The 23153-nt window shown below is 34.8% G+C and overlaps 1 protein-coding gene across 2 annotated transcripts in view; it reads right to left on the bottom strand.

Moving 5' to 3' along the window:
- UHRF2 (ubiquitin like with PHD and ring finger domains 2) overlaps window positions 1-23153 on the bottom strand; it is a 156120-nt gene that overhangs the window by 13248 nt on the left and 119719 nt on the right. For both annotated transcript variants that reach the window (XM_043979256.1, XM_043979257.1), the window contains exons 9-12: window positions 21701-21805; window positions 10261-10367; window positions 5083-5245; window positions 3961-4098 (exon numbers count right to left, since the gene is read on the bottom strand). In XM_043979256.1, the coding sequence (XP_043835191.1) occupies window positions 3961-4098; window positions 5083-5245; window positions 10261-10367; window positions 21701-21805 (513 nt within the window). The remainder of the gene's footprint in view (window positions 1-3960; window positions 4099-5082; window positions 5246-10260; window positions 10368-21700; window positions 21806-23153) is intronic.

The following is a 23153-nucleotide window of genomic DNA, read 5'->3' as shown; positions in this document are numbered from 1 at the left end:
GTAAGTACGTAATGACCAGAGTAATCTAGTGTTTGATAAACGCCCAAAATCCAAGCTTTTGGGGTATGAACTCAACATTTGACAAAAATTGCTAGGAAAACTGGGAAGCAGTTTGGAAGACACTAGACTTAGACCAGCATCTCATACCAAAAATCAAGATAAGGTCAAAATGAATAAATGATTTAAACATTAAAGGTGATATCATATGTAAAGTAGGGGAGCATAAAAAAGCATATAAATTTGGTCTATGGATAAGGGAAGAATTTATGACCAAACAAGAGATAGAGAGGATTACAGGAAGGAAAATAGATAAATTTGATTACATAAAATTAAAAAGCTTTTGCATAAACAAAACTAATGCAGCCAAAATTAGAAGGAAAACAGGAAACTGGAGAAAAACATTTATAGCAAGTTTCTCTGAGAGGCCTCATTTCTCAAATATGCAGGGAACTGAGACAAATTTATAAAAATAAGCCATTTCTTACTGGCTAAATGGTCAAAGGATATGAGCAGGCAGTTTTTGGGAGAAATCAAAACTATATATAGTCACTTGAAAAAATGCTCTAAAGCACTACTGATTAGAGAAATGCAAATTAAAACAACTTTGAGATATCACCTATCAGATTAACTGAAATGACTGATGCCCTTCAATTGGGGAATGGCTGAACAAGTTGTGGTATATGACTGTGATGAAATACTATTGTGTTATAACAAGCAGGATGGTTTCAGGAAAAATTTAAGACTTATGAACAGAACCAGGAGAACATTGTACATATTAACAACAATATTGTAATGATGATCAACTGTTAAAGAATTAGCTATTCTGATCAAGATAATGATCCAAGACAATTCCTAAGGATCCATGATGAAAATGCTATTATCTCCCAAGAACTAACAAACTCTGAGTGAGATCAAAGCATAATTCTTTTTACTTTCTTTATTTTTATTGTTTTATTTTTTGACATGGCAGAGGAAAAATGTTTTGTATGACTTCACATGTATAATCAATACCATATTGCTTGCCTTCTCAAGGATGGGGTGGGATGGGTGTGATGGGGAGAATTTGGAACTCAAAAGTTTTTAAAATAATAAACTTATTTATAGTTTTGAGTTCCAAATTTTATCCTTTCTTTCCTCCCTCCCCTCCCCTCCTCCTGAGGTGGTAAGCAATCAGATGTGGGTTATACATGTGCAATTATGTAAAACATTACCATCAGTAATTTTAAGAAAACAAATAAATATGAAAGCAGTGAAAAATAGTATGCTTTAGCCTGTGTTCTTTCTTTATAGGTAGATAGTATGCTTCATTATTAGTCCTATGGAGTTGTCTTGAATCATTGTATTGCTGGGAATAGTTAAATCATTCACAGTTCTTCATCAAATAATATTGACGTCTCTTGGTTCTGCTCACTTCACTATATATCAGTTCATGTAAGTCTTTCCAGGCCTTTCTGGAATCATCTTGCTTGTCATTTCTTATAGCACAATATATTCCATCACCATCATATACCACAGCTTGTTTAGCCATCCCCCAATTGATGGGCATTCCTTTGATTTCCAATTCTTAGCCACCCCAAAAAGAGCTGCTATAAATATTTTTGTACAAACAGGTCTTTTTCTCTTTTGGTGATGTCTTTGGGATATAAACCTAGCAGTAGTATTGAACAGTTCTATAGGGTATGCACAGTTCTTTTTTTTAAAAATAAAACTATTTTATTATTTTCCAATTACATGTAGAAATAATTTTCAACATTTGTTTATATAAGATGTCCAATTTCAAATTTTTCTCCCTCCCTCCCCTCCTCCCCTAGACAGGAGGCAATCTGATATAGGTTATATATATACAGGGTATGCACAGTTCTACAGCCCTTTGTGCATAGTTCCAAATTGCTCTCCCAAATGGGGAACTCAAAAATTTTTTTAAAATTTTTAAATTTTTTAATGGGGCAATGAGGGTTAAGTGACTTGCCCGGGGTCACACAGCTATTTAGTGTCAAGTATCTGAGGCTGGATTTGAACTCAGGTCGTCGTCCTGAATCCATGGCCGGTGCTTTATCCACTGCACCACCTAGCTGCCCTGAACCCGAAAATTAAAAAAAAAAGTTTAAAAATTTTTTACATGTAATTGGAAAATATTTAATTAACTAAATAAAAACAATTTAAAAAAATCACAGTCCCAGTTTGATGAACAACAAAGTGGGACAGAAGATAGTTTCTGAAACTGGCTTTTTTCTATAATGTTACTTTTTCCTTTCCTCCCCCCCTCCCCCCTCCTTAAAAAAAACAAATAACAGATACATTATAGGGCAAATGTTTTTAATTTATTTAATTTTTTTTTTAGTGAGGCAATTGGGGTTAAGTGACTTGCCCAGGGTCACAAAGCTAGTAAGTGTCAAGTGTCTGAGGCTGGATTTGAACTCAGGTACTCCCGACTCCAGGGCCTGTGCTCTATCCACTGCGCCACCTAGCTGCCCCCAGGCAAATGTTTTAATATATCTAATTCCAAATACGATTCTAACCATTTAAAAAAATGAAATTAGTATATAATTAATTGTGAACAGTTCAGTTTGTTTTTTTTTAAAATTGTGTTTGCATTAAAATATACACATATTCACTTGCCTAGGTGATCAAATACTTGTCCAAAGGCAAGCCCTAACACATGCATTAAGGAAGAAAGTCAAGGAGGAGTGACAAGCTGGCTATCCTTACTGGAGGTACTACTGCAGAGCATGGCAGTTTTCAAAATTAAAACCATACTCTGGAGATAGCATCAGGGAGAAAGTCTAGGGTATGTGAGAAGTCAGGGAGAGGGCAGGGAGAATAGGAGAAGAGGGGAGAGCATGCAGACTTATATGTAACCATAACATTTACTTACACATTAAAACAAAGAATAAAGGTTATGAGTTTTCAGAAAACACAAGCATAGGGAAAAGGATAAATAAGACAAAAAGCTTTAAAGATCAAGTAGCAGGGAAGCAGATACAAGGAGAAGAAAGAAGAGATGTGAAGCAGAAAGCAGACAGACCCCTCTGGTTAAAATCACTCAATTGCTCCCCGAGGCACCTTCTTATCCATTTAGGGACTCCTACCCTCAAGATGCCTTAATCCCATTCTTTCCTTCAAATTTCCTGATGTTTATATCCCTAAATAATGGGAATATCTTACCCTTTATTGGGGTTGGGGAGGAACAACACTTTGATTTTCCTTTCTTAGCAGGGCTGAGCCTTTTTTCTTTTCTTTTTTTCTTTACTTATTTTTTTTATATCGTTTACCTTTAAAAAAAATACTCTCCCTCCATCCTATTCCTCTCTCACCCCTTAAGAAGGGAAGCAATATGGTACTGATTATATACATGGAGTCGTGTAAAATATATTTCCATATTAGGCATGTTACACAAGAAAACACACAAAACAGGAAAAATAAAGAAAGCATGTTTCAATTTGTACTCAGTTCATCAATTCTTTCTCTGGATATGGGCAACATTTTTCATCATGGGTCCTTTGGAACTGTCTTGGCTCACTGTCAGTCAAAATAGCTAAAATCTTTCACAGCTGATTATCTTTACAATAATGCTGTTACTATGTACAACGTTGCCCTAGTTCTGCTCACTTCATTTTGAATCAGTTGTGAAGCTATTCCCCTTTATTTCTTATTCTTTCTTATGTCTTAATTTCTTTATTTCTTATTCTGTCGTGATCATATGCCACAACTTGTCAAGCCATTCCCAGGACTGAGAGTATTAGACCAAAATTCCTACTGCTGGGACACAACCCTTCCTTCTTTCCCCCCCAAAGGCATTCCCTCCACCTCTGCCACTGAAATTCCCTCACAATTTCCTCCTTATGTTCACACCTCAAACTGTATCACTGGGCCATGGCTAGTGCTTAATAATCATGTAAAAGGCATACACATAGGTACAGAGTTTTTTTTTAAAGTTGAAATCTGTATACATAATCTAACCTGAACACTTAGACGGAGATTCTTTGATCGTTCTATTCCTTCTGCAGTCCAAGGGGCAGGTTCAACATCATCCCTTCGCAGAAGATAGCGCCAAACCAAGAATCCACATTTTCCAATTTCTGGCCAGTATTTCACCACCTAAATCAAATAAGAACCTATGACTTTTTATAATGTTTGCCACATTAATTGTTCAAATTTAAGGAGGAAGGAACTTGTCAAAATCAATTTTCTTCTCTTGAGGCAGTCATTTTAAAAAACATACATACTAACAAAAAAGAGGAGAATTATTTTGTAGAATAAATTTCTTTTATATAAATACCTTTATTCTTGTCACTATGTTAATATAAAGTGTATCTATTTTACTAAAATAGATAAATTTTGAGTATAAAGTAATGAATACAGTTATGTAGAGTTTAATATTGTAAAACTCTGACCCAACTCTTTAATTTTACTCTTTACTATTTTAATATAAAATATATCTACTTTGTTAAAAATAGATACATTTTGAGTGTTTAGTCATTAGTATACAGTTATGTAAGGTAGACTATTACATAGGACATATATTGAAAAGATTAAATATAAAGTCAATTTCTCAAAAGATTAAAAAAAAACCCCAAGTACACATACATTAGGAAAAGGATACATGCCTATTTCTAACTAGGACTAATAAGCAAAATTAGTTTCAGAAATCTTTACAAATCTTTCTTTCACTTCCAGAATTGATGCTAACCTGTGTTCATGCTTGAAAGAACACTAATTATAATAAAAACAAAATTCTTCAATTGTAGTTATTACAACTTAAGTTATTCTTTGAAAATACAAAATATATACAGTTTAGGAAAAAATAGCTCCACTATTGTCCCTATTCAAAATATGGCAAGTCTCTGTCAAAGACTTTACCAGGCTAACATAAAGTAGTCACACTTATTGTACGTAAGAGCTTTATGAAGTTTGCTCTGCATTCATTTGTTACATTTGTAGATACATCCAAAAGGGATATAAGCAAGTTTCCAGAAGAAATGACATTTTGGTACTCTTAGTTTCTCCCCTTAATAGCAGGCTGGGGGCAGTAGCCAGAATGCTGTTTTACTGCACAAAACAACGTGATGTTAGATTAAGCACCTTGTAAATTCCATCATATCGGTTGCCTTCCTCAGGAGCGTATTTGCTGATCCTCCGTCCTTTTGCACTGCGTATCACTCGAACTGGCTTACCGGCTCTCCAATTCTTTGATTCTCCTCCATTCTTATTATCCAATGGAGCATCACAGTTTAGGGCTAATGCTCTAAGGAAGACATAAATAAGTCTTCATACCACACAATCATGCTTGCAAAAGGACATGATGATATATCATATTAGCCAAATGAAAAGGTGAATTTTGCCTTACCTGATGGCTTAGATTCTATGATTCCTTCCATATTATTCCAGATATTAGGATTATGCTTTCCCCAACCAGCAGAGAAGACAGAGAAATCAGTTTTCTGATGCCATCCCCAAAGCCAGGGGAGTGGTTCCCAGAGAGCCTGTGGGTTCTTCTGAAAGTAGTAACATCTGTGCCATGTATAATAGAAAACAACTGGAAACACATGGAATTTTTTTCTTAAGATAATTTGTGTTGAGAGAATGGGGAACCTTGGAAAACTAAGGCAAGCAAACCTTTTTCAATTATGGGATTTTATTCAAGTTATATTTGACTGGGGAAGAGGGGATTGTTGGAATAACGTGGAAAGAATTCTGGAAAACCAGATTTATCAACTAAGGCAAAAATGAACTTTCTAAGCTTCCTTTCCACATTATTCCAGACAACAGAGACTTCTAAAGCAATGTTTGTTAGAAAAGACTAAAGCTAAGTAAGATGTATTTAAGAATAACATTCTAAAAAGGCCTCCAGCAAAAGGAGGCGTTTGAACATAGCTTAAGCACTCAGATGAAAATTAAAGAAGCTCCAGATCTTTGGTAGTGTACTAGATATTGAAAATCCACAAATATGACAAAGAAAAAGAGGCACATTTTATGCAAGAGGTATCTGATTAGATGATCAAACCTTCCTTAATAGATTGACTAATTTAGCAAGGAAGCAATGGAGATTTTAGCTTCTAGAAGACCTTTGCTAGATAAAGAGTTTATTAGTTTTAAATAGGATTAACTAGAAATTTTTTAGATGGCCTTGCTTCTCTTCTAGCCTATAAGAAGACCTCTATTTCTTGATTTTAGAGAAAAGATAAAATTGAGAAGACTAAATTCTGAGGAAAAAGTAGCTAAACTTTCATTAAAAAACAAATGTCAACCTTGGACAAAGAAAGAAGAACATATTTTTCTTGCATAGGACACAGTCCTATATTTTGTTAAAATGACTGATGTGAAAATCCAGAATGGATCAATAACCTACCCAAATAATAAATCTCTTGAATATTTTCAAAATAAGGAGCTATTTTTCCTTTAACAGTATCTATACCAGTCTTAGTAGCTAACAAAGCAAGTCAAGCTAGTGGTTCTCTGAAGGCATCATAAAATACTGATTTATAGACTAGGGTATTAGAATGTAAGCTTCAGGAAAGAAAAAGTTTTCAAAACTTAGGCTAACACTGAGCCTTGTTTTTACAGTATAGGAATTTTAAGGGACAAAATTACTTATGTATACTTTAAAAGGACTAAATAGAGAATCCTCACTCTATACTTCACTGAATCTTCTTTTATTCAGACCCGTAAATACACATTGCTATTATAAGCACATCAGATTTTGTTTTTTAAAATAATACCTAAGAAACAAGATTCCTGAGGAACTTTCATGAAGAGATGAACTTTATAGGTGAAGAAGAATTTATGTACCCTGCTTCAAACTAAGCTCAAAGAAAAATATTGGCACATAATACTTAACTTATCATTAAGACTATGCTTATTTCTCTATATAAGAAAAATTCTGACCTATTTCCTACTTGAAAAGGACCAAGGAAATGATTCACTAAGAAAGACAAGGATCTGTCTATGTAAGAACTATTTAAATTTGTCTGATCTCAGATGACTACCAACTTCCACTTTTTCTCATGTGAAAAATATATCTTCAGTTCTAGTATGCCCAGCATAATGATAGTCTGATATAGTTTAATTTTCCTGAAATGTTGATAGGCAACAATCTTGATAATTACAACTCTGAAAGCATATTTTTCTTAAATGACACAGGCTCATCTCACATACCTGCAGCTACAAAATTTTTTCTTTGCCGTAATTAGATGGCATCACTGAGTTAAATATCTGGCAAACTTTCCATTTTTTCATGTTACTTGGAATTATTTTATAATTTTTTTTTTGGTGGGGCAATGGGAGTTAAGTGACTTGCCCAGGGTCACACAGCTAGTAAGTGTCAAGTGTCTGAGGCCGGATTTGAACTCAGGAACTCCTGAATCCAGGGCCAGTGCTATTTCATAATCTTAAATTACCAAATTCTTACTCATTATTTCAAAGGAGTTGGGGTGGAAAAAAAATAAACAAATCTGTAGTCAAATATGCTTTTCCATTACTTGGGTTGTTATGGTAATGGTACCTTAGCCATTAATCTTTTCCATTGCTTTTTGTTTGTTTGTTTTTTGATGAGGCAATTGGGCTTAAGTGACTTGCCCAGGGTCATACCGCTAGTAATTGTTAAGTGTATGAGGTAAAATTTGAACTCAGGTCTTCCTGAATCTAGGGCCGGTGCTCTATCCACTATACCACCATAGCTGCCCCCTTTCCATTGCTTTTTGACAATAGAGAGCTGAAGTGATAACAACAATAGAATCAACTAGGGTCATAGCTTTAATAACAGTAGCTGAGCTAGACAGAAAGAGGTATAACTCCTTATCTTCCGTGGCGGCCAGGGGCAGTCAGGGTGCAAACCTCAAAATGATTATTGGCTATGAATGTCAAGTATGTTCAAGATTAGCCCTGGTCCAAAGTTTAAAGATAAGGTCCTGTAAATTGGACAAAGCCTGAAGTTGGAAGACAAAAAACAGCAAGTTGTACTAGATTTTCTTTAAGATCTCTTCCCAAATTCATGGGATGTGTTTAGATTTGTTCTCCAAGTCTCACTAATATTTTTTTGTGTGTTTGTTTTTGCAAGCCACACTAGTATGAACCACAGAGGTCAATATTCTTCTAATCATACAAAATCCTAGAAGGTTGAAATGTTCAGATTGATGACTGTCTTAAATGTTCAGTTTTGTATTAACTGTTTTGTGATGAACTTATTTAACTTCTCTTCTGCCATCTATGAAACTTAAGAATTTAAAGTATTACAAATGATGATTTGTAACAAGAGATTTGTAGTATTCAAGTAAATTGATCTTCCTTACTACATGTTTGAAAGAAGAAGGTATACTTGTCTGAAGAAAGCTTGAAAACAAATTGTAGGGCAATTTTTATGAAGATAAATGTTTCAAAAAAGGATTTAAAACACACAAAAACTCTCCTCCAAACCGAAACACTCAATACTGGAAAAAAAAATACTTTGGCTAAGGAGGAGGTATTCTACAGGGAAGAAAAAAAGAAAGAAAAAATAAACGTAGGCTCAAACTCCTGCTTGAGAAACAGGATCTCTAATAGATTTTTCCTGTGTCTTCCTTGGCTGGTTGAGGAAAAAATACAACCTTATTGTCTGGAATAATGTGGAAGGAATACCTGGAAGGAGTACAGGTCTTATAAAACCTGACATATAAATCTTTGAAATTATGTTGATATAATAATCAATAACAAGGGAAAGAAATTGTGATAATTCTAAGCCAAGAAATATTATAATTAACTGAAAAGTAGTTGACAATTTGGCTTTTGCTCAGTTAATCACAAAATTTCTTAAGTTAGAAGATATGTAATAAATGCAAGAATTTTAAATTTTATTTCTTTATTTATGATAAAAATTCTCATAGAATCACTTTACACTAAAACACTAAACCAATAAGTGTTAATGCAGTAATTTCTTTACACATTTTGCCAAAGTATTTACTATATCTTATATTGGGATGAAAACATCAAATATAAATCAAATAATTAAAATCCATTAAATATACTATTACCAAATACACTAAAAACCTACTAAAATACTATTTTCTACATGTTGAGTCATTTAATAATAAAACAGTTATGGTCGATTATATATAAGTACATTCAGACGTTCCATTCAATTTAATTCCATTCAGTTTAATTTTAAGATTGTCCCTAGACCAATGATATCACGTCTAGTTTTTATCCCTATCCCTATACAAAGGACATTATTATGTGATAATTTCACTTATCAAAACATCCCACTTCATGGATTAGAAGGATCACATTAGAGTGAGGCTTCAGTTTAATATACAAAATTACATGGAAACACCATGGTAACTGTAGTTTGTGGCATCTATATCTATACATATTATCCTACTTCACAGATTAATAATTTTGTATGTAAAATTATAAGTCTGCTATGCATACATTTTAAAAGTAAATTTAAACTTAATGGAATGTAAATTTAACTTTGTTGGTGTTATTTCTACAATATTTATATATCTAAGAATAATAAAAACTGGGGCAGCTAAGTGGCGCAGTGGATAAAGCACCGGCCCTGGATTCACGAGGACCAGAGTTCAAATCTGACCTCAGACCCTTGACACTAGCTGTGTGACCCTGGACAAGTCACTTAACCCCATTGCCCCACAAAAAAAAAAAAAGAAAAAAAAGAAAGAGTAATAAAAACTATTCTAAATTATTTCACTTTAAAAATATAATGTAAAATCTTTATATTAAAAAAAAAGTATTTCCATGTGCTTTACTTCATTACTTTTTTTTTTTTTTTTGGGTGAGGCAATTGGGGTTAAGTGACTTGTCCAGGGTCACAGTTAGTGTCAAGTGTTTGAGGCCGGATTTGAACTCGGGTCCTCGTGAATCCAGGGCCGGTGCTCTAACCACTGCACCACCTAGCTGCCCCCATTACTTTTTATAACACAAGAAGTAGAAGGAGAGGGAGATGGCTGAGAATCAATTTAATGGAGACAATACAAAGTGAAGATTCTTGTCTGTGGTTCTAGAACGAGGCAATGTCCCAGTAAGAACTAAGTATTAGTATACAATCTATCCCAGTAGATTGTAAATTTGAAGACGGGGACGACATGATTTTCTGAGTTTTCCTAGCACCTAACACAGTGCCACTCAAGTAGGAAGTAATGTTTTATTTTAATTGGAAACAATTATATATTCTTTCCATTAGTCTTATGTATGATGAGGGTATATTAGAATTTATTTTCAAAAAAAGTGAAAATCTGAATGTCTCAAAAGTATACAAAATCTCTTTACCTGTTCATGTTTGTTAATGTTTGATCAAATGAATGTTCTCCAATCCTTTTATTACCAGAAAGATCTCTACCACCACTTCCAGTATAAGTGAATTCATCGCCTCGGTCCTGTGAGAGAATTATGCTCCATTACAAATGTCCAAATTAAAACAGTATCTAAAAACTTAAAAAAAGAATTCACCTGGTTCACTCTTGCCAAAACCAAAACATTTATCTCCCTGAACAGCATGCTACTTAATATATGAAATGATGGTAGAATTTAAGAACAATTCAACTCCAAGTTACACCTTGGCTAATCCAACTTCATTTCTCCCAACCTTAAAAAAACAATTTCCAAAAACAGCTGTTCTCAGGACAACATGAAGGGAGGGGAAGAGCTAATGAGATTACAATTATTTTAATTCAATATTAATTTATTTTTAAATTTAACAGTTATAAGACTGAATAAATACAATATTGGCATTTGGAAAATTCAGCCCCGAGTTATTTTTTTCAATGATGTCTTATAATACTAAATACTAAAACTTTATGCTACTTCATATTAAAATGATTTCAGATACAGAATAGTTGTTCATAAATAAAAATTTGATAAGCAAACATTTATGCACATCTTTTCACTCTTCTTAATGTTCAGATTTTATATAATTTCTTATGGGATTTGTCTTTTGCAAATGCAAAGTTGAGAAAGATTTAGAAAATCAGGTATGGTGACAAATTTATGTTGAATATGGAAAATATGACAAAACATTTTGGTTTGTTTTTCAACAGTGCCACCAAAAAATTTTTTTTTAACTTTAAAAGTTAGAATAAGTTATAAACCTGTGATTTTACTGGTGTGGAAAATTTTCCAGTACACTAACTTCCTCCAGAGAAGAATAAGAGCAATTGCTCTCTTGCCTAAGGGCAAAGTCCAGTGACCTACCTTTTGCTCTACAGTCAAAGTAGAGAACACAGGCAGGATCTGAACTCAGGGCTTCCTCACTCCAAGACTGGCCTCTAGATACTAAACCAACCTTGCTTCTATTCATAGTAATAGTATTAAAATGTCTTAAAATTCTTAAAGTGGATGTTAGTTCCATATTAAAAATTATTTGTTATGTAAAAGTCTGTTACCCGTAAAAGAAGATAGATATAATCTAACCAAATCATCAAAACAATGTACTTTACTAAACATGACATCTCAATCAGCTCAGATTGAATTTCAAAGGTGCTAAGATTTTTTTCATATAGATTTCTTGCTTAAAATTGGACCTGTTGGTTAATCTAACCAAACATTTATTTAACACTGCACTGCACTATGGTGGGATCGGGTGTGGAAAGAGTAAAGAAGTGGTTTTGTTCTCACAGAGAATATACAATCTAGTTGGGTGATAGGACCTTGTGTAACAGTATAAGAAACAGTCTCAAAATAAAGGGCTATATGAAGTTGGAATGGGCAACGAGGTGGTACAGTGGATAGACTGCTGGACCTAGAATCAGGAAGACCAGAGATAAAATCCAGACATTCACTGGCTGTGTGACCCTAGGCGAGTTACTTAATCTCTCTTTGCCTTAATCCACTGGAAAAGAAAGTGGCAAACCACTCTAGTATCCTTACTAAGAGTAGGACACAACTGAATAACAAGTTTCTGGGGCAACTAGGTGGTGCAGTAGATAGAGCACCAGTCTTGGAATCATGAAAATGCGAGTTCAAATCTAAACTCAGACATTTACTACCTGTGTGACCCTGGGCAAATCGCTTAATCCTGTCTGCCTCCATTTCATTTGTTCTTTAAATGTTCAGTAGAATTCTCTTGTGACTATCTTGCCTCAGGGATTTTTTCTTAGAGAGTTCATTGATGGCCTGTTCAATTTCTTTCTAAGATGGGGTTATTTAAGTAGCCTTTCCTTTTCCGTTTATCTGGGCAATTTATATTTTTGTAAATATTCATCCATTTCACTTTGTCAGATTTATTGGCATATAATTTTGAAAAATAGCTCCTAATAATTGCTTTAATTTCCTCTTCATTGGTGGTGAATTCACCCCTTTCATTTGATACTGGTAATTTGGTTTTCGTTTTTACTTTTAAAAAACAAATTAAGCAAGGATTTATCTATTTTATTGTTTTTTTCCCTCCCATAAAACCAGCTTCTAGTAAAGTATAATATCTTAAGGACCATCTTTTCCCACTGGATACTCTACTCTCTGGATTTTCATGATACCAGTCTCTCCTGATTTCTATTCATAAGAATAACTCTCAAGTTCATCCTCCACCCAGCTGTCAAAAGTGATTTTCCTTGGGGGCAGCTAGGTGGCACAGTGGATAAAGCACCAGCCCTGGATTCAGGAGTACCTGAGTTCAAATTTGGCCTCAGACACTTGATACTTACTAGCTGTGTGACCCTGGGCAAGTCACTTAACCCCCATTGCCCCGCAAAAAAACAAAAGCAAAAAAAGTGATTTTCCTTAAGCACAGGACTGACCCTGTCAATTCCAACACAATAAATTCTAGTCGCTCCCTATTACCACTAGAACAAAATCCTTTATTTGGCATTCAAAGCCGTTCAAAACCAGTCTCCTTCCTCTACATTTCCTGTCAAACCTTATATACCTCCATGTACTTTGCAATCCAGTTACATTAGCCTCCTTCCTGTTCCCCACAGAGAATACTTTATCTCCTAACTCTGGGTATTTTTATTTGCAGTCCCCCATGCCTGAAAATCTTTCTTTCCTCATTTCCATTTCCTGGCTTCCCTAGTTCTATAAGAAGCCTTTCTGAATCCCTTTACTTTTTTTTTTCTTCTTCTTTTTTTTTTTTTTTTTAGTGAGGCAATTGGGGTTAAGTGACTTGCCCAGGGTCACACTGCTAGTAAGTGTTAAGTGTCTGAGGCCGGATTTGAACTCAGGTCCTCCTGAATCCAGGGCCTGTGCTCTATCCACCCCGCCACCTAGCTGCCCCCTGAATCCCTTTAAAGGCAGCATTTTCTTTCCGTCGACCATCTCCAATTTATCCTCTATGTATATTGTTGTTTGCATGCTCTCTGAGAGTGGGGCTTTTTTGGCCTTTCTTTGAATCCCCAGAACTTAAGCCAGTGGCTCACAGCAAGCTCTTAATAAATGTTTGACTGACCTGACTGAAATAGAAGTCATTTTATTGTATATAATATTCATTCATGTTATTTCCCTTATTACAATATGAACTCCTTGAAGGAAGAACCTTTCCCTTTTGTGACAGCTAGTACTGGTACAGTGCTGAGGCAGAGACAAAATTCAGATTCTAAAAGAAATGGATCCCTGCAGGCCACATGTGGGCTTAGAAAAATCACATGTGAACATTATCGGTGTATTTTATTTTAATTTTGTCAAACACTTTCCAATTACATTTTAATATGGTTCATGCTGCACTTAGGAGCTTTGCTGGCCCTTCAGTTGAACATTGTAACGATTGGAATAACGCCACCTGCTGGATACTTACTGTAGAAGAGTTCTGCCCATGAAGGGAAGGTCTTTGAGGGCAAGACCAGGAGTCTTTTCTTCAGGAGTCAGGAAGTGACGCGGACTAGTGGGAGGAGGGAGGAAGAGACTGGCGCTCAGTCTCGGGCTCTCTCTGTCCTTTGGACTCTGGTGGAGAGCGGAGCTAGAAATGTGCTCTCCCTTTAACAGATAGGAATCTAGGCCTTTCTCTCTCTTTACCAAAATTCTTATTCTCCTTAATAAATGCTTAAAAGTCTAACTCTTGCTAAAGCTTATAATTTATTGGCGACCACTCATTAGATATTTTAGACAGACTAGCTAGAATTTTACCCCTTAACAGATGGCTGACCACGAAGAGGAAAGCTGAACCTCACTTCTGATCTTCCGGTTGGGTAAGAAATTTTCCCTACCCTAACCCTTTAAATCTTAAGTACTGCTGAATTGCCTGGTGTTTTCCCTTTAAATTTTTTCGAATGGACCTTTTAAACTCCCTAATTATCCTATTTTTGATTTTAGTCTGTTTAACCAGACAAATGGGAGATAAGATCATGTTAATGCTTTGTTTTTGTGGATTTTCTATTTTTCTTTTTATTTTTGTTAAAAGAGCCAGCAACTTACTCACACAAGGAAATATCACTCCCTCTCCCAACCATGCTTTTTCAGAGAAACCTGAAGAGATTCCTGCAGCTTTTCCCAATTCTAACACTAATTGTTGCTCTAATTTTGCATGCCTGGAGGCAATGACCCACCCTCTAGAAGCTTTTAATCCCCTAGCGCCTGGAGGCAAAGTGGGGGAAGAGGAATCCAGGCCTGAGTTCAAAATCAAGTCTGATTCAAATTGCGCTGGTCCCTCCCCTCCTCTCCAAACCCCACCCTCTACTCCTCCCATGGCCAAGCCCATTGCTTCCCCTGCCTGGGAAGTCCAGAGAACTGATGCGCATGCTCAACTTTCTCTAACTACATTTGCAGCTTCAGGCTCAGCTCTTCCCCAGCCTGGCTGTGCTTCTGAGACAACCTTAGAAAGCCCTTTAAATTCCAGATATGCTTGTTTTGTTCATAATTTTGCTAACCTGCTTTTGTCTTTAATTAGTAATCTTATAAAGCATTTGTATGGTGAAAAGCCCGACAGACAATATAGAGGGGTTAAAGAAGAAAAACTTAAGCTGAATAAGAATGACAATCAACATAGTTCAAGACTCTGCTTCTTTTGCCATGGAAGGGTATATATTTTACAGAAATGTAGAAGTAAGAAGCAAGGTATTGATATGAGTATTGGGGATTTTAGATATCGGAATCAAAGGTGTTCTGAATTCACTCAGAGTATTAATATCAGTTCAGAGGTTACATAGGATTTCTATGCTATTACATATACATTTTGGAATTAATGGTATAGGTTTATTTTCATAGAGATTTTAATGCTTTTGAGATTGTGTCTTATACTTAGTTTCTAAAACAAGGAGAATATTTGTAAAAGCTTTTTATAGTCATGTGATCAGGTTTATATTTTATAATACTCTTGTTAATATTAAGTTCATATTCATTTAGATTTCCTTAGTTTGAATTTCATTGTCTTTTATTGTTCCATGTGTATTTTCTTCTATTCATTTGTCTATCTAATTTTGAAACATTGCAAGATGGTTTTGATTTTATTATACAATGTTAATTCTAGGAGTATTGTGCTCCCATATTCTGAGTTATTTGTTTTTGTTATTTTTTTTTTCTCAACTGATTATTTGATCAAACTCTTTAAAGCATTTCCTTGGCAAATTGGTTGCCATGGCAAGTGTAAATTGATTCTAGAAGTATTATTTTTGATAAGCATATTCCCCAAAAAAAAAAAAAAGAGGGGAACATTTGTAAAAGTTTTCTATTTTCAAAAAAAAAAAGTTCTTTGAGATTGTGTTGTGCTTTAACTTGTATTCAAATATGTTCTGATTTTTCACAAAAGTAATTGTATACTAAGTAAAAAAAAAGGGGTATTATTTGAAATTGTTGCATAATTATATATTGTGTTCTGAATCAAGATGTATTCACATTTTTTGCAATCATTTATTATCCTCAATTTTTAAATCCATATGAGATTTTAAATTATGGGAACTTATCATTTAAGCCATTAATTGTCTTTATTCTGAGTTATCAGACGCCAGTTGGCCAAGATGCCATCCAATCACAAGAGGAATACATGCAAGAGCAGACACTGAACTGTCACATGAGGGGAGACATGCATGAAGTCAAGGTATGGCCGAGGGAACGGCTTTTGACAAATGTTCAGGTTGGATTCTCTTGGTTTAATATTTTATTCTCTTTTTCCCTACAATATTGTACAGATGGCTGGAAGTATTCATCCCATCCATCTCACTTCTACACCTGGCTTCTATGCTCCCTCCTATATGCCTGATGCCATGGACCATCTCAATCCCATGCATCTGATTAAGTCTGACTCAGTTTCTTCCAATATGTTCGGTGGCATGGACATATATTCCATCCACCTATTTTAAGCCTGGCATACTGTATGGGCAGTACATATTGCTCAAGTGTGGGAATGCTCATATCCCATCATTTCTCTGTTCTTTTATGGTAACCCCCATAATTATCTCAGGTGTTATGATAAATACAGTGTTGAATTTGGCCTTGACACCTGTTACCAATTATATTAGATTTTTTAATTTCTCATAATGGCATGAGGATAATTAGGCAGATGATGCAAAAAGTGATGAAACAAAGATAAAAAATTATTTTTAATAATTAATATCGCAGCAATTGTCTTCTCAATTACCCTCCATAAGGGGGGGACTATAGTAATATTATAATTTTAAAGAATGGTTCAATTTTTGTTTTATTATATGTTTCATGTGTAACAACTAAGATTCTGAATTCCCTTAGACATGTTTTTGAGAACTTTCATTGTTTGATTTGATTATTGACAAAGCTATTTTAAAGTTCTGTTAAGCTCAATTTTGTAGGAAATTTTCCTGGCTGATTACCAGCATCCACACATCAACCCCTGAAAAGACTTCCATTCCACGACTACACCTAGAGGACATCTGAGAAAAGACTTTCAGAGACTTTAAATGAACAGTTTTGATTTGTTCTTTTTGTTGGTTTTTTTTCTCTTTCTGTTATAATATGCACCATCTGTAACATGTATTCTCTGCAGAGGCCCTCCCTTTGCAAGACTAATGTCAAAGCGTCGGTTCATGAGGACAAAAAAAATCGCCCCCCTGGACAAAACTTTCCTCTCTTCCTTTTCTATATTGTTGTTCACATATTATTAGTTAGCAATAGTTATTATATTGTTTTTACTGTTCCGTCAAGGAAACATTTTGTTTCTTGAGGAACAACAGGGGGGACTGTAACGATTGGAATAACGCCACCTGCTGGATACTTACTGTAGAAGAGTTCTGCCCATGAAGGGAAGGTCTTTGAGGGCAAGACCAGGAGTCTTTTCTTCAGGAGTCAGGAAGTGACGCGGACTAGTGGGAGGAGGGAGGAAGAGACTGGCGCTCAGTCTCGGGCTCTCTCTGTCCTTTGGACTCTGGTGGAGAGCGGAGCTAGAAATGTGCTCTCCCTTTAACAGATAGGAATCTAGGCCTTTCTCTCTCTTTACCAAAATTCTTATTCTCCTTAATAAATGCTTAAAAGTCTAACTCTTGCTAAAGCTTATAATTTATTGGCGACCACTCATTAGATATTTTAGACAGACTAGCTAGAATTTTACCCCTTAACAACATGACTGGTATAATGGATAGAGTGCTGGACTTCAGATTCAGGAAAGCTTGGCCTGAATCCTGTCTCAGACATTTACTAGCTCTGTGGCTCTAGACAAACCACTTAACCTCAACCTCAGTTTCCTCAGCTGTCAAATGGAGATGATAATAACAAGCACCCAATTCATAGGACTGTTGTGAGAATCAAAGGAGACATTATCTATGCCAAGTACCTCACAAAATTCCATGTAATGTCAGGTATTATTCTTAAGTGTTTAAATAGTTTGGATTTATTTCTGTGGTATAAATCATGAATTTAACTACATTTGCCTATGTTCACTGGGCCATTTTCATGGCAAAGATCAACTTCTAATATTAAGTTTCATGAATTCCATCTCTGCTTATAAGGTACCCTACCCCCCACCCCCACCCCGCCAAGGTCCTATGTAAAAATTCTGGTTTCTAGGAGCTCATATATTCTCACATTAACTCCCATTAAAACATGCCTCAGACCAAAGAGGGTACCATCTATTAGCTCTATTTGTCAAGTGAGAAGTTGAAAGGAGGAATAAAGCCCAAAATTACTTTTGTTAGGTCATGAAATATAAAATGGCAGACTCTTTATATATTGCAGGGATTCCCTAACACGGCTAGCAGAGAGACCCACTTCAGCACCTCTCAAGACACTCTATTAAGAAGACTAAAGGGCAAATTTTGCATGAGAAGCTGACCTAATTTCAAATATGTATTATTCTAAAAGAACACATTCTAGTTTTATGTGGAAAAAGAACAGCTTTTAGAAAAAAGGATCATCATCCTCTTTTCCAGACAAAAATCAAAGTTGATCAAAGTCTCTAAAATTTAAAATCTTATTTTCATTCACTATTATGGGGTATAGAGTTACTGGGGTGTGATGAGATTTGGGAGACTGAGTGGGAATTTGAAAAAAGCTGGGACATTATTATTGGATTTATTAAACCCTGCTAATCCTCACCCTTTTATTTATAATATTAAGTAAGCTAATTTTTCATCAAGTCCCCTTCTCCAAATAGAGAGATGCTTATATTGTTATCCTCTCATTAATTTTCTAGAGAAATAAGGAAGGTGAGAGAAGTTTTCTATAGGTTATTTTCAACCATTTATAGTTCTTCAGAATAAGGAATCTCTAAAGACAAGGAAAATCATTATTTGTAATGGCATGGCTTTCAATTTTTCTTTTATTCCCTACTTCTTTAAGGGTATACCTGAGTGATGAGAATTGTCTTTTATTTTTCGTCACTCATCTTTCAAAAAAAAAAAGAATCCCTGGATTCAGGAGGACCCGAGTTCAAATCTAGTCTCAGATACTTGACACTCACTAGCTGTGTGACCCTGGGCAAGTCACTTAACCTTCATTGCCCCACAAAAACAAAAAAAGATTGTGAGAAACAAGGATGATTCTCTTGTCTCTCAAAACAGAGCATTTGAGAAAATTAGATTAAGAGAAAAAAATAGTAAATATTCCTCAAACTTTTCACGTTCTGAAACAAAAACTACCCTTTCATGAAACAAATAATAACAATGATAGTTTGGAGTTACATAGTATTTCATTGTTAACAAAGCTCTTAATATATATCATTTCATTTGAGCTTCACAACCATCTAGCGAAGTACATGGTAAAGGAGCATAAGAAATGAGTCATTTGAAATACTTAATGGTTAACATTTATATAATCTTAGCACTTGCTGAAGAGGTTTAGCTTTCCTGCTCAACCTGAATATGGGAAATGCTTCTCCTGATAATAAAGTTAAAGGGAGTACGTCTGATTTACTTCAGTTCCCACCCCTAGCATTTTCAAATTTTTCTATGAAATATAGATTTAAAATTCACTATGAGAATTAGCAAAATTATATAGTTAGATTTAAGGTCCATATGAATTAAGAAAGGAAATTAGAAGAATATGAGCTATCCTGCTAGAGCTCAGACAAATGCAGGATGACTAGCTAAAAAAATGGGCCATTTCCAGATGAAGGTAGGAGAGGAACACAGGGCTGTTAAGATGGGCATTGTTTTCTACCATGGCCAGAAATGACCGGACTTACTAGTATTGTAGTGTGAACTGTTTGGCCTCCCTGCTAAGAATTACTAGCCCCAAATTAGCAATTAACTATAATTCATAGAGAATAAAACACATAAATCAGAGGCTAGACTTTCCCTACAACGACTCATGCTCAAGATTGTATTTTTATGGTTTTTCTTTGCAAGGAGCTTCATTTAAGAACATTTTAATTTGTTTCTTTTTAACAACCAGTTTTTTTCTCCTCTCTAACATTTTAGTTTTGATATTTACAAAGAACATACTTTTCTTTCATTGTCCTACCAGTATATATCATTAAGAGGACAGTGCAATGGTAAGTTCTTACTCTGCAGTCCAATTATACTGAAATAGTTATTAAATACTAAAGGGACCCCCCCCCCCCAAACAAGTTCATGGACCCCATGTTAAACAGCACTGGAATAGATGATTTCTAAGGTCCCTTCTAATTCTAAATCTATGATCCCCTTATGAGCTTTTCTGTTGAATGCATTCAAAATAAAAATCCCATGTTGAATGATCACACCTTTGTTTAATAAGAGGGGCAAAGAAAGACTATAACTCTGTAAATATTTAAAGCTAGGGTTCTCCTGACCAGGCAATAATGAGCCAGACTACCTTACCTTATATGTTCAACTGAGACACTAGTAGCTGTCTCACCCAGAAACTTGTGGGGCTTTCTAGGAAGCTATGGTTCCAGAAATGGTAGAAATTGCGACTGAGAGACGGCAAAATAAACCTAAGAAATACCAACGTCTTGCTCTTCAACTAGTCCTATATGTATGCAGCAGCATGTTTATTCGGAGGGCTGGGACTTGGATAGAATTTTATTCCAGGATTATAGCAAAGTTTGAACAAAGAAGTCTATGTAAAACTTCTCAATCAGAGAGGGAAACTCCTACAATGGTATCAGTTGGGCAAATAACTAGACATGCTCTGATGATACTTAATGTGTACACAGCTACTAGGATTCGATTATAAGATATGTTAAAAAAAAAATCTTTCTTCATATATTGCTGTTCACCTATAACAGGATCCTGAATTCTACTGCATTGAATTACACTAAGAAATACCCATGAGTTTATTTTAATTTTAAGAGTAAGTAGCGGCAGCTAGGTGGCACAGTGGATAGAGCACCGGCCCTGGAGTCAGGAATACCTGGGTTCAAATCCGGCCTCAGACACTTAACACTTACTAGCTGTATGACCCTGGGCAAGTCACTTAACCCCAACTGCCTCACTAAAAAAAAAAAAAAAAAAAAAAAAAAAAAAAAAAGAAAGAAAGAAAGGAAAAAAAAGAATAAGTGGCCCTGTTCCTACACAATATATACATTTGTATCAGTTCAGATAAAAGGAGAGTTGTATTTCAATTGCTCAGTGACTATTACTTTAGTTGGATGAAACGAAATTAAAAATTTATAGAGAGGGGGCGGCTAGGTGGTACACTGCATAAAGCACCAGCCCTGGATTCAGGAGGACCAGAGTTCAAATCCGGCCTCAGACACTTGACACTTACTAGCTGTGTGACCCTGGGCAAGTCACTTAACCCCTCATTGCCCCGCAAAAAAAAAAATAGAGAGAGAACTTCCTTGTAGTGGTGATCAATGAATGTTTATGGATGATCAACTTTTATTCTACCACTTAGAGGTTTGAAAAGGTTATCAAACAAAGCCTACTGAAGCTAACAAAGTTAATATTTGTTTTGAAATGTTTCTATTTTGTTTTCGTTAAGTATAACTAAATCTAAACTTGTTATATTTTCAAGTGAAACTGCTATTATGTTACATATAGCATCGACATACTCTCAATTTCATACTCGTTGAATTTGTCAAGATTTCTAGGCTTTTCAGATGTTTATTTTTTAATTTGTAAAGTAACAATGTGAAGAATTGTTTTAAAATCTTGCAACTTTGAAATAAACCTATTTAGTTTTATTGTAGAATTCATTTAGCAAATAGTAATATGTCAAATTGTTACTTTTATCATCAAACTTTCTAAAATAAGACATTTTAATTGAAAGAAGTCCGTATTTCACAATATTATTTAAAAAGAGCGTGTTGATTTAATTGATATAAAAAGAATTTGTTCAATTTTCAGTTTAAACTAAATGCAATATTAATTTGCAATATTAAATGCAATATTAATTTAAAAAATAATGCGAAATCAACTTATTGCTAGACTTAGTCAAGATATTTTTATGGACTTACTACTTCATCCTCAAAACCTCCTGCCAGCACAAGTGAATACGCCCCATCGTTGCTTCGTCCATGAATTCCACCAACATGAGGTCTGTGGACACCTGCCTCACTCACCTTTAAATTTAAAAAAGAAATTTGGAAAGAGAACTGAGGAATCACTGATCTTTAACAAGTAATTCATTGTTTAGAACAAACATAACAAATCAAGAATTTGATATTGAGCTAACAGGACTCTAGAATGGCGATAGAAAGAGCATCAGAAATGGGACAGGCAGTTATATCTAACAGTAAAGTTGTACTAGTAAATGTATATTTTTAAAAAAGCTACAGATTTGGGGATATTTAGGACAGTTTCTACCATATAACAATTTAGCATTTATAAAAAGCAAAAAAAAATTGCATTTATTTAAAATGCAGGAATGTCAAAACAATTTTAGAGAAATGTTATATCATATCCTTTAGGATTAAAATAAATATTAAAACTTTTCTAAGAGTTCTTAGATTGGAACTATGTATTTGCTTATTAGTTTTCTTGGGCACAGAATTCAAGAGACTGATTTTTAATTACATAAAAAAATTGTAAAATCCAATCTGAAATACAACTGCTTGACAACTATTCATAGGAACTGGTTTGCAGTGTCTTATTTTATATTTTATCAAGATCAGATAGAGTATTATTTGTGCTACATAAGCAGGAAAAAAAAGCTGAGAAAATTTAATGCTTGAAAACTATTCATTTGTGCTGTAAAAGTGACCTTGGGATTTTGGAAGTTGTCACTGCCACAATCTCTGGCAGATTTTACCAAAATGGCTATAAATCTAGGACTGGACTAGATAAATGCTGAAGCCTCAAAATCAAATGCTGGCCACCAGGTGATGACTTACAGAGGCAAAGCAACTCTCAAAATTAAGGTATAGAGGGGTTCTAACAGCAGGTTTTTTGAAGTATGGAAAAAACTAGGTTTCAATAGAGCATTCACTGAAGATAAAAGACAATTTTAGCTGAAATAAATTCAAAGATGGTACAGGGATTATTTTGAAAGCTGCAGTAACATGCTGAAAGTTGACAAAGCTCTGAAACCAGAAAAAAGACAGACAGACAGACAGACACACACACACACACTCACTCACTCAACTAAAATATACAAAATGAAAGGTAGGTGGGTTGTTAGCAACAGTTTAGGATTCAGTGATTTTTATTAACTAAATCAATCATCAGTATTTCTAGACTACCTTGAGATATACTCACACCTTTTCATTACATAGTCTAGGAATAATAATTCAAAGATACCAGCATCAATCAAGAAATACTGAACAAGAAGATACCTTTAAAGTTGAAGACTTTGAAGTATAAAGTCATAGGTTGCCAATGGGGAAAAGTCCGCCTTAGACTTTTTTTCATGGTTGAAGATTTTTCTTTGCTGACAAATGTAATTTATCAAAAGCATAAGGGAAGGCTAAG

Source organism: Dromiciops gliroides, chromosome 1 (genome assembly GCF_019393635.1).
Source record: "Dromiciops gliroides isolate mDroGli1 chromosome 1, mDroGli1.pri, whole genome shotgun sequence".
Lineage (NCBI taxonomy): Eukaryota > Metazoa > Chordata > Mammalia > Microbiotheria > Microbiotheriidae > Dromiciops > Dromiciops gliroides.
The sequence above is the reverse complement of the archived record's forward strand: the minus strand, read 5'-3'. Positions and strand labels throughout refer to the sequence as shown.